The 14,997-nt window shown below is 40.3% G+C and overlaps 2 protein-coding genes across 9 annotated transcripts in view; one reads left to right on the top strand and one right to left on the bottom strand.

Moving 5' to 3' along the window:
* The window catches only part of CCDC146 (coiled-coil domain containing 146), a 115,789-nt gene that overhangs the window by 39,492 nt on the left and 61,300 nt on the right, over window positions 1-14,997 (top strand). The window lies entirely within an intron of this gene.
* On the bottom strand, window positions 1,184-7,354 carry FGL2 (fibrinogen like 2). Its single transcript, XM_072791422.1, has 2 exons — window positions 6,673-7,354; window positions 1,184-4,569 (listed from the first exon to the last, which is right to left on the bottom strand). The coding sequence occupies exons 1-2, from the start codon at window positions 7,289-7,291 to the stop codon at window positions 3,863-3,865; spliced, it is 1,326 nt and encodes a 441-aa protein (XP_072647523.1). The 5' UTR covers window positions 7,292-7,354; the 3' UTR covers window positions 1,184-3,862.

Below are 14,997 nucleotides of genomic sequence, written 5' to 3'. Positions count from 1 at the left end.
CTCAGATTTGATTGTATCTGCTCCTTCCCCAGTTATAACTCCAGCTTCTTACACTACAGCTCTTTATCTGTGGTAACATACTCGACATTTTGAATAACAACACTGTCGTTTGAGACCGTCGTTTGTCTATATCCTAGCCAAACAGATTGATTTCAAGGTAGAACCCTTGTTGAATAATGTAATGTATAATAAGGAATATGTAGGATGGCAGGACCAAAGAAGAGAGGTGCCAACCCCCTCCTAATGTTATCAGAATAGACTGGCCAAAAGAGAGAACTATTTAGGATAATGATGCTGATGATGGCATGTATATGTGTGTGTGTGTGTGTGTGTGTGTATTCTAGGTGTTTCATATGTTGTCTCATTTAATGCTCTCAATAACTGTCAGATTCTACTGTTACCCATTTTATAACTGAAAGAACCAAGGGACAGTGAGATTAAGTGACTTGGCTGGTGATCACATAGCTTACAAAGGGTGGAGCTGAAATTCAAATCTAGCAAGTCCAGTTCCTGAGTCCCTGCCCTTAATCATGAGCGATAAGACAAAACTCAGCAGGGGCTGAGGATGGCATTCTATCTGGACCAAGGGAACATAGCGAAAATAGCGAAAAACTCAGAGAACACGGAGATTGTTGGAGAACAACAAAGTATTCGGTATGGCAGGAGTATATGTAGTGGCAGATAAGGACACTGAAAGGAGAGGCAGAGACCAATTCATGAAGGGGTTTATTTGCTGGATTTTTATCCTATAGGAAATGAGGGGTTGATGGAATAATATGTTGTATTTCTGAACAGCCTGTCTGACAGTGAAATATGGAGGGTGGGTTGGAACAGATCAAAACAGAAGGCGTGGGTTTCTGAGAAAGCATTTGCATTTCCAAAGGAGTTCATAAGGGCTGAGGCAGGCAGCAACATCAATGATGGAAAAAAGATGGAGCTGAATGCTGCAAAAGGAAACTGAAACTTTTGTATTTCATATGTGTCAACAATATTCTGCAGAGAAATAAGATAATGTTCCTGTATTTGCCTCTGTCTTCCTGTTAACCAAATAGAACTCATTAAAGTCTTTTTGGATCAAAGGTAAAGTCTAATTAGGTAAACACTAGGCAAATTTTCAAACAAAAGTAAATATATAAATATTATTTTACAAACAATGATACATAATTTTTCCACATTGCAGAAATAGAGGTGAAGATTAAATCTTTTATTTTACAGAGTTGCTAAAAGACGTGAGACATAAACCAACTTATACATAAAAGAAAATAAGAATTTTAAACAAAAGCTTATGACTACCCATCACTTTTACTTTTAAAACCTTTCTTGGATAGACATTTAAAAATAAGGACCAGCTAATTTTGTTACTAGGATATCCTTTATACTTTGTATATTTAAGCTCTTTATTTTACTGGACAGATGTGTCATTAGTTCATTTGAAATATTACTGCTTATAAGAAGAATTTGATTTTTCTTCTCAGCAATGAGTGAATTCGTTTCACTTGGAATTTCTAAGGACTAATTTTAGTCAACATTTTCAAAGAATGATAAAGCTTAGAAATAAAGTCTTAATTTAGATAACAAATAGTAGCCTTTAAAATGGAACCAAGACTCTGAAATATCTGATATCAATCAACATTTATGAACATTAGCATATATTAGTGAATAGCTATGTTAAGGCAAAAAACTGAGATATCATCTATTTCCATCAACATGTTAAAGATGATCAAAGTATAAAACATATTTTATAAATGACATGAAATGATTTCAAAAAGGAATTCCTATGTCACAGAACTTTTTATTAGAAAAGTGCCATAAAAGTATAATTGAAAATAAAATTTGATCCTTCAAAATAAGGTGGAAAGATAGAAAGACAAGCTTTTGAGTATTTATGTGGAATTGTTTGCCAAATCTCCTGAAATGATACCTCGTTCCCATTAAGTCAGTAGACACTCACTATATAGGCTATTTTTCTTTAGAACTGTATTTTGTGAAGAGTCTATTTTTTTTTCTTTTCTTTGTTGTGAGGATTAGAAGTTTGAGAGGATAACATCCTGCCTCACAAGTCCATTTTTGATAACAGAAAATTACTTAAACTTATGCATATATTAATAATTACATACAGTAAATGAAAATCCTCTCTGAAATAAATATATTGTAATATCAAAATCTTCATAATCTTTTTTTTAAAGAGAAGAGAGAAATAAAGAGTAAATCAGTTACATTTACATTTATTAAACTATGGAGTAGATATGAAGCCTTTGAAATCTACAATGATATTTTACATTTTGGTCATCACAATTCTATCTGCATTGCTCTTGCTTTAACCTTTTGATAGTGTTCACAGTAACCTAATTTTCATCATGTGTACCTGAAAACTTTGTATGTCATATATATATTTTAAAGAATATCTTGCTTCTTTTTTGGGTTAGAATTTTCTATAAAGGGTAATATTTGAAAAAGTTAATTTGTTACCTAAAGCAACTATCCTCTTTAATCATTTTCAAATGAGTAAAGTTGCATCTTTATGAGTTTATTTTGAAAATTTGGTTACTATGATAGAAACTAACTGGAAATTAAAAGCTAAGTATATTTCTATGACTCACATACAATATAGTGTATTATTTCAAATTTTATTCTAAAATATTTTTAAATGTTCAACAGAATACTACTGTTCTCTCTGAAATGATCTCTTTATACAGTGATGAAATTTAACACACTATTTTTTATAATCTTTTTTAAAATGATACCTACATGCCAGAATTAGTGAATTATAAAAGTTTCAGATATTTTAGTTTGGTTAAAAAAATAAACACTTATATTTAAATCTTTTAAAAAATAAGCAATACACCAGCTAAGAATTGAAATACATACTATTGAACTACTATTCTATATAGTTCAAAATTCATATGTCCTATAAAACACCTTTCTATGAAGTGAATCACTTAATGAAATTATTGCTTTGGATATAAATGCTTTGGCCTTCAGAGTATGCTAGTCTATAAATAAATGCTTCATTCCCCACCCATAACTGCCCTTCTAAAAGAAAGCCTACCAGTAGTCATGCACAGTAGTGAGCAAACTTAAATTAAAAACTATTGTGCATACAGAGCAAAGGAAGCTAATTTTTATGTTAAAGCAGTTTTTACCATCCAACATCTAAAGAGTTATTGTGAATTACCTTTAAACCACAGTCTTTAAGATTGAATTAATTTTCTGAATGCTTTTAGAAGTGACATTATGCTACCGCTTTCAAAATCTCTTAAATGACAAATATTTTACATTTCACAAATAGTACCTAAATAGGTCTAATTATATAGATTTCCCTTCATCTGGGAACTAAAATGCTATAGGGGTCTTCCTGAACCACAGTAAATGCCATCAGTTGAGAGAGTTTATCTCAGAATGAGGATTAGGATATTTAGAGATGAAGAAATACTCAATAACTGAGAATAGTTTGAAAAGAGTGATCTACCTTGAATTGTGTTTAAGTCACAATCAAAATACAGATTACTTGTGTAAAAATCCAGGCTGCTAAATAAACAATGATTTCATAATTATAGTAATACAAGTAAGTAGAAAACCTTTCAATTAATGGAAATTAAGAAAATCATAAATCTAATGTATAATTCTCAATACTCCCAATCGTTTTGCAAGTACTCATTTGGATAACAATACAACAGCAACAAAGAGCTCCTTTGAAATGTACATTTTTTCAGTTTATTTCAAATGCTGTGTAGCATAAGAACCTACTCCTTAGAGATAAATTTTTAGTCACAGAAAAGTAGTATGAAACATATTCCAAAGTGCTGAAGGAATTAACTGCCCTATTAGGTAATGAATACCCAGAAGAATAAGCATTAGTGATTTATGGCTTAAAGTGCTTGGGTCTAATCATCATTTTGGCCTCTTTAAGGGAGGACTTGTAGCCACCAGGGTGTGCCTCACTTATACCAGGCCAGGTACCCCAGAAAATCCCATTACGGACACCTCTGTATTTTTGGTGATAATATCTGCCATTTAAGTTTGCAGAAAGACATGCATCAAACCACCAGCCTGAACTGTAATAGAGTCCACAGTTCCCAGAGGGATATCGATCATTGTCTCTATCTGGGGTGGTAAAAAACTTCAGATCATGGTTATAATGTTTACTGAAATGTAAGGCATCTCCCGCTGTGCCATTATAGTTACCGATGTGTAATCGGTATTTGAGAAACTCATTGGCCACATAAAACTGATCATACAAGGCATAGAGTTTGACACCATTAAAGTCTTCAAGATCTATCCTTAGAATCATATCCTTACTCTTGGTCAAAAGATGAATTTTATCATTCCCCAACCAAAATTCTCTTCTGAGGTTTCCAAAGCCCACTTTATAGTCTTGCCATGTTCTGGTGAAGTTGGTGCTTCCATCAAGACGTGCCTGCAGCACTGTCCAGCCTCCCCCCATGGTCTCCATGTCGCAGAAAACTTCGAAGCTACTGTTTTTGGGATCCGGTGTAACTCTGTAGGTCTCACTGCTTCTTTTGCCTATTGTGTAGTAGTCAGAGCAATCTTTATATATTAGATGTTGCACTAAAGGGGGAAGAAGACAAAGGCATTGGATTTTGTTAATAAAAAATATGCATCTGAAGAATTCTTTACATTTACAAAAGCAGTCTGATAACTCAATGATGTTAATGAAACCTTGCTCTGCAAAACTTACTTGAACATGTTTAGCAAATGTTTATTAAGGCCTCGGAATCAGAACTTGATGCTATAAAGCAGACACGGCTCTTCCACATACTCTTGGTAATAGTAGTGACAATGTTCACAAGAGCTCAGTAAAGTAGTTTCAGTAATTTAGTTACTATTTAGTGAGTGCTACTTATGTGTTCCAGGCATTCTATATAGACTTCACGTTTTCACACTTAACTCTGCACATTGACCTTATGATGTAGGTATTATTTCCGATCTGTAGGTGAGGATGTTTAATAGGCTCAAAGAGAAATCAGTGGCTTGCCCAAGTTCACAGAAGCATTAAGTGGCAGAGCCAGGACACACTGAGGTCTAGCTGGCTGTAAAGCTTGTTCTTGTAACTACTTCATTCCTTGGTGCTAAAGGTCAGATGCCTCCAACTCTCCTAGAACTGCATTCCATGTGTACAAAAAAAGCACAGGTTTCTTTCTGTTTCCTTTCACCCAAAGGGGCCAATACCTTCCTCTGTCATCATTTGGTTATGTCCAAATGATGTATTAAAATTTTAAGGTACAGAACTGATCATAAATTCGCATTTGTTTTACTTGTGTGACAATGAAAGATCAAGTAAAAAAAGGAATTTTTAAAATAATATATCAATATTCTTGTTCTGAATTTATTTATTTTTCTTGTTCTGAATTTATTATCTGGAAAGTATTTAGCCAGTGTTTCATATGCTTGGTTTCTAGAAAGAAATAACAGGTGGTTATGTCCAGGATAAATATAATAATCAGTTGACATAGCTCTGTAGGAGTCAAATACAGATATTACTCTCAAAGAATTTCTATAAAGATTTGGACCAGATAAGGTAAATTTAATATGAGCTACTCAGAGGCACACTCATGTGTGTTTAGAACTCAGAGTACCCCAATATTTCCTCCAAACTTTTAGCACAGAAATGAATAGTAGAATCTTGATATCATTCCAAGTTGCTACGCAGCTAATGTGTGCCCAGAGATGTCACCAAGATGTGAACCTCTGCCTCGCAGTTCAGGGTACATTCAGATCCAGACTACCAGTGGTCCTTGAAAGCCCTGCCTACCTCCGGATCCTTGGCAGATTCCCTAGGGATGGTGCACACATGAGGTGCTTGGCCCAACGGAATATGATCTGTGTCCCACATGCCATATCCCTTCAACCTTACACTCATGGTAAACGGTCGCCCTCATGCAGAGATGGCTTTCCAAAGTGCAGCCAGACCATCAGCAGCAGTGTCCCAGGAACTCAGATGGAAAGCCAGCATTTGGAGGAACCAGTGCCACAGTTAGAAGTTTGTGGGCATAGCAGGAGTAGTTAAGCAGTAGTAGTTAGGTTTGTGGTCCTCCGGCCTGCCAAAACTCTCCCTTTAAAATGTTTTTGTGCCCCTCAAAGCGAAAAGTTCTGCGCACACATGAAGCCATACAGCTGCTTTTACTCTATCTATAAAATCTCCTATTGTCATTAGATATTTGGGATTATAAGCGGCAGAAAGTTAAAATCTTTCAAAGACTTCTTGTGACCACACGAGAAGGAACAGTCAGCGAACCACAAGAGACTGATTTCCAATGAACAAAAAGCATAGCTAGAAATACAGCCTTTTCTCTCTGTTGTTCTCAAACCTTTCAGTGAAAAGATAAGTTAAATGCACTGAAACATTATATCAAAACAACATCTCTCCACTTCCATTTGTGTGTAGCTCTAGCATTAGCACATCAGATCTTTGAAATTGGAAGTGCTCTCGCAAGGTACAGAATCAAGCACGATTTTTAGAATTCTTATATTATCTCTATGGTCACATTTGCAAAGATAGTAGTTTCTCCTCTACTACCTTGGTGAATACAGGGCTTAATTTTTATCTCATCTGCCATTTGTCGAACTTGTTTGCTGAAGTTAATGTTTACAGATAGTTACAGATAGCTATATAAAAGTCAGGAACAAGCGATGAGAAAGCGTCGTACATACCCGGACGCGACTGTGTGTGTTCCTGGCTGGGGCACTTGGATGAACACTTGCCATCCAAACTGTTGACCACCGACGTTAGATTCGCCACTTTGCTGTCGACATAATTTTCTATGTTGTTCATATTTACAAGACTGAGCTCCTCCAGGCGACCGTGAAGCACGTCGATCTCCTCCTTGGCGTCCTTGAGGTCGGCGGACAGCTTGTTAACCTCGCTCTCTAGCTCTCGAACCCGCCCGTCCTCGGCTTCCCCCGGGGCTCCCGGGCTGGGCGACAGCTGTCCGCCTCGGCCCGGGGCCCGGCTGTCGTCAGCCTGCAGTTTGCAGTCCTGGCAGGACTTCTTCAGGCTGTTCACCGTTTCCTTGAGGTTCTGGACTTCCTTGAACACCTCCTCGAGCCTGCCCCACTGCGCGGGCAGCTGGACGGTGAGCGCGGGCAGGCGCACCTCGTAGGCGCACTCGCCGCCCGCCGCGCACCTGCCGGTGCTGCGCAGCGTGGCCGGGCAGGCGGCCTCCGCGCCCGCGCCCGCGCCCCCGCCTGCCTCCGCCGCGCCGTCCGCCACCGCCAGCAGGCCGCACGCCGCCAGGACCGGGCCCAGCCAGCACCAGCCGGCCGGCGGCATCTTCGCGGGCGCTCACCCCGGGGCGCCGGCCGGCCCGCGCGGCTTTAAGGGGCGCGCAGCTGGCGGCCGGGGCGGCGCTGGGCGTGCTCGGAAACGGGCGGGGGCGCTTGCATCACAGCGCCCGGGCCGCGGGGGAGCGGGAGGGGGGCGGGGAGGGGAGCGGGGGGGGGAGAGCAGGGGGGAGCGGGGGGAGCAGGGGGAGCAAGGGAGAAGGGGAGATGGGGAGCAGAGGAGTGGGGGGGACACGGGGGAGCGGGGGGAGCAGGGGAGAAGGGGAGATGGGGAGAAGGGGAGTGGGGGGGAGCGGGGGAGCAGGGGGAGCAAGGGAGAAGGGGAGATGGGGAGCAGAGGAGTGGGGGGGAGCGGGGGAGCAGGGGGAGCAAGGGAGAAGGGGAGATGGGGAGCAGAGGAGTGGGGGGGACACGGGGAGCGGGGGGAGCAGGGGAGAAGGGGAGATGGGGAGAAGGGGAGTGGGGGGGAGCGGGGGAGCAGGGGGAGCAAGGGAGAAGGGGAGATGGGGAGCAGAGGAGTGGGGGGGAGCGGGGGAGCAGGGGGAGCAAGGGAGAAGGGGAGATGGGGAGCAGAGGAGTGGGGGGGACACGGGGGAGCGGGGGGAGCAGGGGAGAAGGGGAGATGGGGAGCAGAGGAGTGGGGGGAGCGGGGGAGCAGGGGGAGCAAGGGAGAAGGGGAGATGGGGAGCAGGGGAGTGGGGGAGAGCAGGGGGAGGGGGGAGCAGGGGGAGCGGGGAAGCGGGGGGGGGGAGCAGGGGGCAGCAGAGGGGAGCGGGGGAGCAGGGGGGGCGGGGGCGAGCGGGAGCGGGGGAGCAGGGGGGAGCGGGGGGAGTGCGGGAGCGAGAGAGAGGGGGAGCGGGGAGGCGGGGGCCGTGCCCTCCCCGCAGCCGCCGCACAGCCCTCGGTGGCTCCCAGGACGGCGGGCGCAGAACCCCGGTGGCTGACTGCTTGCACTCGTTCCTCCTGTTGCGCTTGTACGTGTAGTTTCTGCAGCCCTGGGGAAAAAAATCTCGGATTTCACCATAATTATCCTTGAAACAAATCGTACTTAATGCCACTGGGGAAACCAGCTGTTAAAAATGAAGCTTAAGGTGCCGGTTATCCGGCCTGAAGAAGGGGGAGTTTACATAAACGGGAGATGGGCTTTTATTTCCTTTTCAGGTTGGGGTCGTTGAGGATTCTGTGTATTTTTCGTGTTGGGCTCTCGGGTGAAATCTTAAGCATTTGAAAATTTTTAGAACTATGACCACGAGTGCAGCTTTCTGACTCCTGCCATGCACTTTTGTTTCACCTGTTTGAAAAGGAGAAGAAAACTGGTCGAGAAGAAGGGGTTGCTTTCTACCGCTTTGGCCCCAGCACAGTTGGTGGAAATGTCTCTACGACAAAAACGCATTTAAAAGTGCATCATCGCCCTTCCTCAGAGCCTTCTCCTTCGCCCTCACCAGCTCAGTCATATTCTGACACTGTCTTCGAACTTCTGGCTCTATTCTGATTCTCCTGTCCCCAGCCTCCCTGCTTTCCTTCCCACTGGCAGCCAGGCGTCAGGGCTCTCTGCGCCCACAGGGGGTCCCTCCACCCGCCTCTCTGCCACTTGCTCTGTCACTGTGTTGCCCAGACACATATCAGCACTCATGCCTCTTCAGACTTGTCTTGGTTTAAACCTTTTTTCGCAGTTTTCAACCTTTTCTCCTCAAAGGCTGAGGGGCAGAAAGGGGGAACACTCCAATTGGAGAAACCACCTCCTTTTACCTTGTTTTACATCTTGGCATCTCATATAAGTTTTCTTGGTTCTTTTTTTTTTTTAAGATTTTATTTATTTATTCATGAGAAACACACAGAGGGAGGCAGAGACCTAGGCAGAGGGAGAAGCAGGCTCCATGTGGGACTTGATCCCAGGACTCCGGTATCACGACCTGAGGCACCCAGGTGTCCCAGTTTCTTATTTTAAAAAGTATTTTTTGGCTTTAAAAATAATTTCAAAATAACTGATATGGATTAAAATCCAAACTCTTTATTGTATTACTTTAACATACTCTATAATCTATCTCATATTTATTTAACTTGATGTCCTGTGACTTTTCTTTATACACCTTTCATTCCAGCCAGATACTCTATTCACCCTAACATGTTCTCTAAATACATCAGGCTCACTTTACACCTTGGCAATTGTATTTACTCCTGAATACTTGGAAGACCTGGATTCCACTCCTGGATCTACCTCTTATCGTATGTATTATCATTAACTTTACCGAGCCTTGGTTCCTGTAGCTGTGAAGGAGGTATTTGGCTGTCCTTCCCTCATACAAGAACGATAATTACAAAAAATTTGAGTGAAGTGTATAGCAAATGTGGTGTATAAGCGTAACATTCTTTCCAAACAAATTTATCAAACGCATTCTGTACACCTTATGCCTCGTTTTCCTTCCTCATCTTCCAGCTTTTTAAAAAAATTAAGTTTGTTTCCTCTTCATTCCTTTCAGTGTGGTCAAACCAATATACACAGTTTCTTAACTTTTGACTAGAAATATTTAGATAATCTCTTAATTTCATCTTTTCTCACAAGTGAGTGATACTCTTCTATTGTAAGGAGAGAAATACATGAATAATTTTAAAAGAGAGTGATGATAACATAGATAATACATAAAAATATTGTATAAAGTAGAAATATGTAGGAATAACATTTAGTTTAGAATACATTACTGAATGCCCTTAACTAGCTAGAATACAATCTATATATTTAACCAGTCCGGTATTAATTAATGACCTTCTATATATCCAGCACTATGCTAGATCATATGTAAAATGCATGCCATGGCCTCATTCATTCACTCATCCATCATCCATCCATCCATCCATCCATCCATCCATCTATCCATCCCTCTATCCATCATATATTAACTGAGCATCCTCTATAGGCAAGACACTATTTCAGGTACTTAGGCTACACTAGGGAACAAATCAAACAAAATCTCATTTTCCTTCTTAGGCAGGATTTTCTTCACATTGGACTTTGAAGTAAGTCATAAGCACTTTAAAAAGTTTCTGAATCTAATGAAGGTGCAGCTTTCTGACTCTTGTATTGGGCTGTTGTCTCATCGTTTGAATCAGGGATTGACTTTCCAGCACTGCTGCTGATTCTTGGGCCCTGCACCCCCACCTGGCCAAGAGCTATGGCATAGTTCCACATAAAAAGCTTGGATGTGCTGTGGGAATTGGCTCTCCTGTCCCTTTGGGATCTATAAAAAATTCCCCTAAAAAGGAGGTAGAGAACTGCTTTGTTAATCAGTTCTCATTGACATTGGCAAGTGATCCTCTGGGTTCTTAATTTAAAAAAATCACTGGTCACTTATGCAGGCAGACATTATGTGACTACAACATGAAAGTGGTTCAACCTGACTAATGAGTTTATAACCCACGAGGCCAGAGAGTGTGTGCTACAATCATTTGAGAAGCTTTCACTAATACTATCTCACTACATTGTTCCATCTCTACAGTTACTATGTGTACTTTCAGATGAGCAAAGAAGGGGCTCAGAACATTAAATACTTGCCCATTTTACAGTTTTCAAGAGACAGAGTTGAAATTTGAACCTGGATCTCACTCCAAAGTTCTTATCTCTTCTCCCATGCCACACTGCCACATAGGGGGAAAGATAATACTGGAGAGGTATATTGGTACCATGTTATGGAGAACCACTGCTTAGACCAATGGGGAGCCACAAAAGGGTTTTGAGCAAGAGAATAATATTATCAGTTAAGCATTTTAGAGAAATTAATCTGTCAATGAATACTTGATGCACTAGAAAGGGAAAGATTAGGTGAGGAAAGCAGTGTAGAGGCCAGTTAAATACAAGTCATTGTTTCCCAAAGTACGTTTCCTGGAACATGAGTAACTAAATGCTGATGAGTAGAGTTTCAGGACAAGCAGATCTGAGGAAGATCAGTCATGTGCTAAAGTGTGTTATGGTTGGCCAAGAGGGAAGTGATGTATACGACATTTTTCAAATGTCAGTTAACAACAGGAACCTTACCCTGCCAACCCCATGACCATTTTTAGGAATGGATCTTCTACTACAAACGAATAGGAAATGGGAGTTGTAGGTGAGAGGTATTAGTGTGATGGCAGGAGGGGAACTGGCTCTTCTGTCCCTTTGGGATCTATAAAAAATTCCCCTAAAAAGGTAGAGAACTGCTTTGTTAATCAGTTCTCATTGACATTGGCAGGTGATCCTCTGGGTTCTTACCCAGAGGGGGTTGCATACATTATTGCATACATTAATGCATACATTATTACCGAGAACTGACAGAAGCCATGAGATCTGAAAACTGATCAGAAATGGAGGGAAATGGAGAACTATGAAATATGACTCTAGTTGAAGTTAAGTAATGTAATGAGTAGGGAGGGAGCTGCAGGTTGGGTAGAGTGTGGAAGTATTATTTCTGTCTTGAAAAAACTGACAAGCCATTAAGTAGAAATATCTGCCAAACAGCTGGACATCTAGATATGAAATCATCACAGAATACATGTGGATATCAACTTGAAACCACAGGAACCAAAAAGATGGTCAAAGAAATAGGACGAGAACTAGAAGAATGCGGTGTTGTGAAGACTGGGAGAGAGGTTTTTAAGCAGGCAGCTATCAGATAATCAAAAGTTTGAAGATCTGTCTTCAATGCCTATGGAATTCTCATCATCTGACCTTCACCTTTTGCCTCCTGCTTTTTGCTGGAAAGTCTTCTGGATTTTCTCATGCCCATTCTGCCCTGATTTGAGTATTATCCTCTGATTCTTCAAGATTTTCATTTATTTATTAGAGAGACACAGAGAGAGAGTGAGCATGAGAGTCAGCGGGGAGGAGCAGAGGCGGAGGGAGAAGCAGACTCCCCGCTGAGCAGGGACTGGATCCCAGGACCCTGGGCTCCTGAGCTGACCTGAAGGCAGAGAATGGATGGAGCCATTGGGCGTGATTCTTCATAACAGTGTCAGAATCTTCCCTTCTTCCCCACATCTGCCTTCAGCTCAGAACTGACACATTATGCCCATTTACAGATTTGTTTTTCAGATCTAAACAAATTATATAGCACCATATGATAGAATTTCTATAAGCCACATATGAAAATTAATTTCATCCGCCTATATTCACAACATATTCGGACTTCTTTGTTGTTTTCTTATTCAAAGTACATTCAAGGGAGGATCTGCATTTACTGCATTTTTCAGATTTCAAAAGTAAATTTCCATGTCCTCTAATGCAGCTTTTTTTTTTAAAGGAAACACTTTATGTCTCCATTTGTACCAAAGGAAATTGATATGACAATCATTATTTATAGCACTGAAATATTTTCACTGATATTATGTACATGTATTAATATATTTTAGTTTCTAATTTTTAAATTCAAGAGTATTTGATTATACTTTAGGGAATACATGCTTTTAGGATAATAAAGAATTTAAATCGTTCACTTTTTTTTTTTTTTTTTTTTTTTAGTATTACAAGCTCTCATAGCCAGGCCATTTTATTCTTTTGTTGGACATAAACAGTCTTACAGAACACCAACCTCAGATAAACTTACTCTGAACCATGATAAAGTGAAACAAAACAAGGTCACTGCATAATTTTGTCTCTGCAAAGACAAAAACAAGGTCACTGTGCCACCCATAAAACCCAATCATAGAATTGCCCTTGTTCTCTGGTGGTTTCCAATCTACAGCAAATTCTTGATTTCTTAGATCCTCCCCAAATCACCAAACCAAAATCCACATCTTATAATAAGTTCTGTGTAACACTGTTACGGAGATGCCCCCATGGAGGCATCTCCTACCTTGTTTCATTGCTGGCAGGTTCATGGTAGTCTTGGCTGAAGAGCACAACTGTACTCAATAAGCATGTGTGGGTGAATGACTGAGTATACAGGAGAGCCTTCATAGAGGAGGTGACCTTTGAGCTGATTCTTAAAGGATGGTTGGGCTTTTCCAGGCAAGTAGAATCAGAAAGAAGTCTTTCCAGGCAAAGGAAGTAGCATGTGCGAAAGTTGTAACACAAAAATGAGGACAATGAGTCCATGTGGGTGGCCTACGGGGTGAACTGGGAGGATGCTGGGACCAAATGTGCAGGTCCTTGAATGTCCATTTAATCCTGTAAACAGAGAGGACAGAGAAATTGTGGGTAAAGAGCTCAAAATTTGAAAACTGTGAAAGGAGAATTACCTGAGTAGCCATAAACAATTTTTTCCCTAACCTTTCCTCTTGCCCCCAGCTTTTTTAAAAATATGGAATGGGGTGAGGAGAGAGGGAAAGGTACTTGCTTTTGTTAAATCAAAATTACATATTTTGAGTTTTTCCAGTTTTCGTAATCTTTTTTTTTAATTTATTTTTTATTGGTGTTCAATTTACTAACATACAGAATAACCCCCAGTGCCCGTCACCCATTCACTCCCACCCCCCCGCCCTCCTCCCCTTCTATCACCCCTAGTTCGTTTCCCAGAGTTAGCAGTCTTTACGTTCTGTCTCCCTTTCTGAATCGTTCACTTTTTAAACTACTTGATTTGAAATGTCAATAGTAAATAGTAAATAATAATAGTAAATAAATATAGTAAATAAATTATTTATTATTTACTATTTTACTATTTATTTTAATTTAAATATTAAATTTACTATTAAATTTAATATTTAATAATATTAAAACAATATTATTGTTTTAATATTCCTTAGGGATCTTAGTCCTTGTTTGTTATAAATTTCATAGAAAGAACTTTAAACAATATCCTGATTTCAGCAACCCATACAGACATCAAGAATTGCCTGGTTTTGGTTAAAACTAGAATAATAGTTGATAGATTCTTTGGTCTGTTTTGCAACTACTTCACTAGCATAGATGCAGACTAGAAATCCCTCTAGTGTGGACCTACTATGAAAGATCTGTTATATGAATCCTTAAAGATTCTGGTTCAAAAGAAGTATAGGACAGAAACACCCAAGGGTCCACTCTTTATGAGACTACAGAATATATAATTATCAGACATGCTAATGGCCTGGGTCTTCAGTGGGGGTACTTAGGGCTCTTCAGCTGGAATTTATGAAACTGGAATATCCCATGGGAGTCTTGAGATGTCCATCAGTCATTATCTATCAACAAAATCTCTTTTTACCATGTATCCCACACCAAGCACGGGGATCGTGAAGGATCCAAGAGGTCCATGGGACATGACATCTAATTTTGCTATCATCTAATTTCCAGAGACTTAGAAAACTTCATATAACCAATGTTGGAGAAACAATGTATTTATTTTTATTTCTTTATTGAAAATTGATCTTAAGTTTCCTTTTTATATTCCTGAAACAAAGCAAACAATTAAAACATAGTAAAAAAAATCATGAAAATCTAATTGTGTCTTTCTTTTTTTTTTGTTTCAAAGCCATGATTTGGCTTTCCGCACTTTCTCTTTGTTGCTCACTATTTCTGGTAGTTATTTCCTATAAAATCATTGCAAGCACTGCATTAACAAATACTGAACCATCGGTCCTAGGGGACATACTGGGTTAGGTTTTTGTGAGCCTCTGATTATAACATGTATGTCAACTGGTCAATACCTAACCTTGTTTTAAATGTGTTTCTGTGTAAAAATATCTTATTTTAGATTGTTGATTCATTCACATGGAACTCATGACCAACAGAACTATAATTCATGTGATCTT

The sequence above is a fragment of the Canis lupus genome, chromosome 21, assembly GCF_048164855.1.
Source record: "Canis lupus baileyi chromosome 21, mCanLup2.hap1, whole genome shotgun sequence".
NCBI classification, from domain to species: Eukaryota; Metazoa; Chordata; class Mammalia; order Carnivora; family Canidae; genus Canis; species Canis lupus.
The sequence above is the reverse complement of the archived record's forward strand: the minus strand, read 5'-3'. Positions and strand labels throughout refer to the sequence as shown.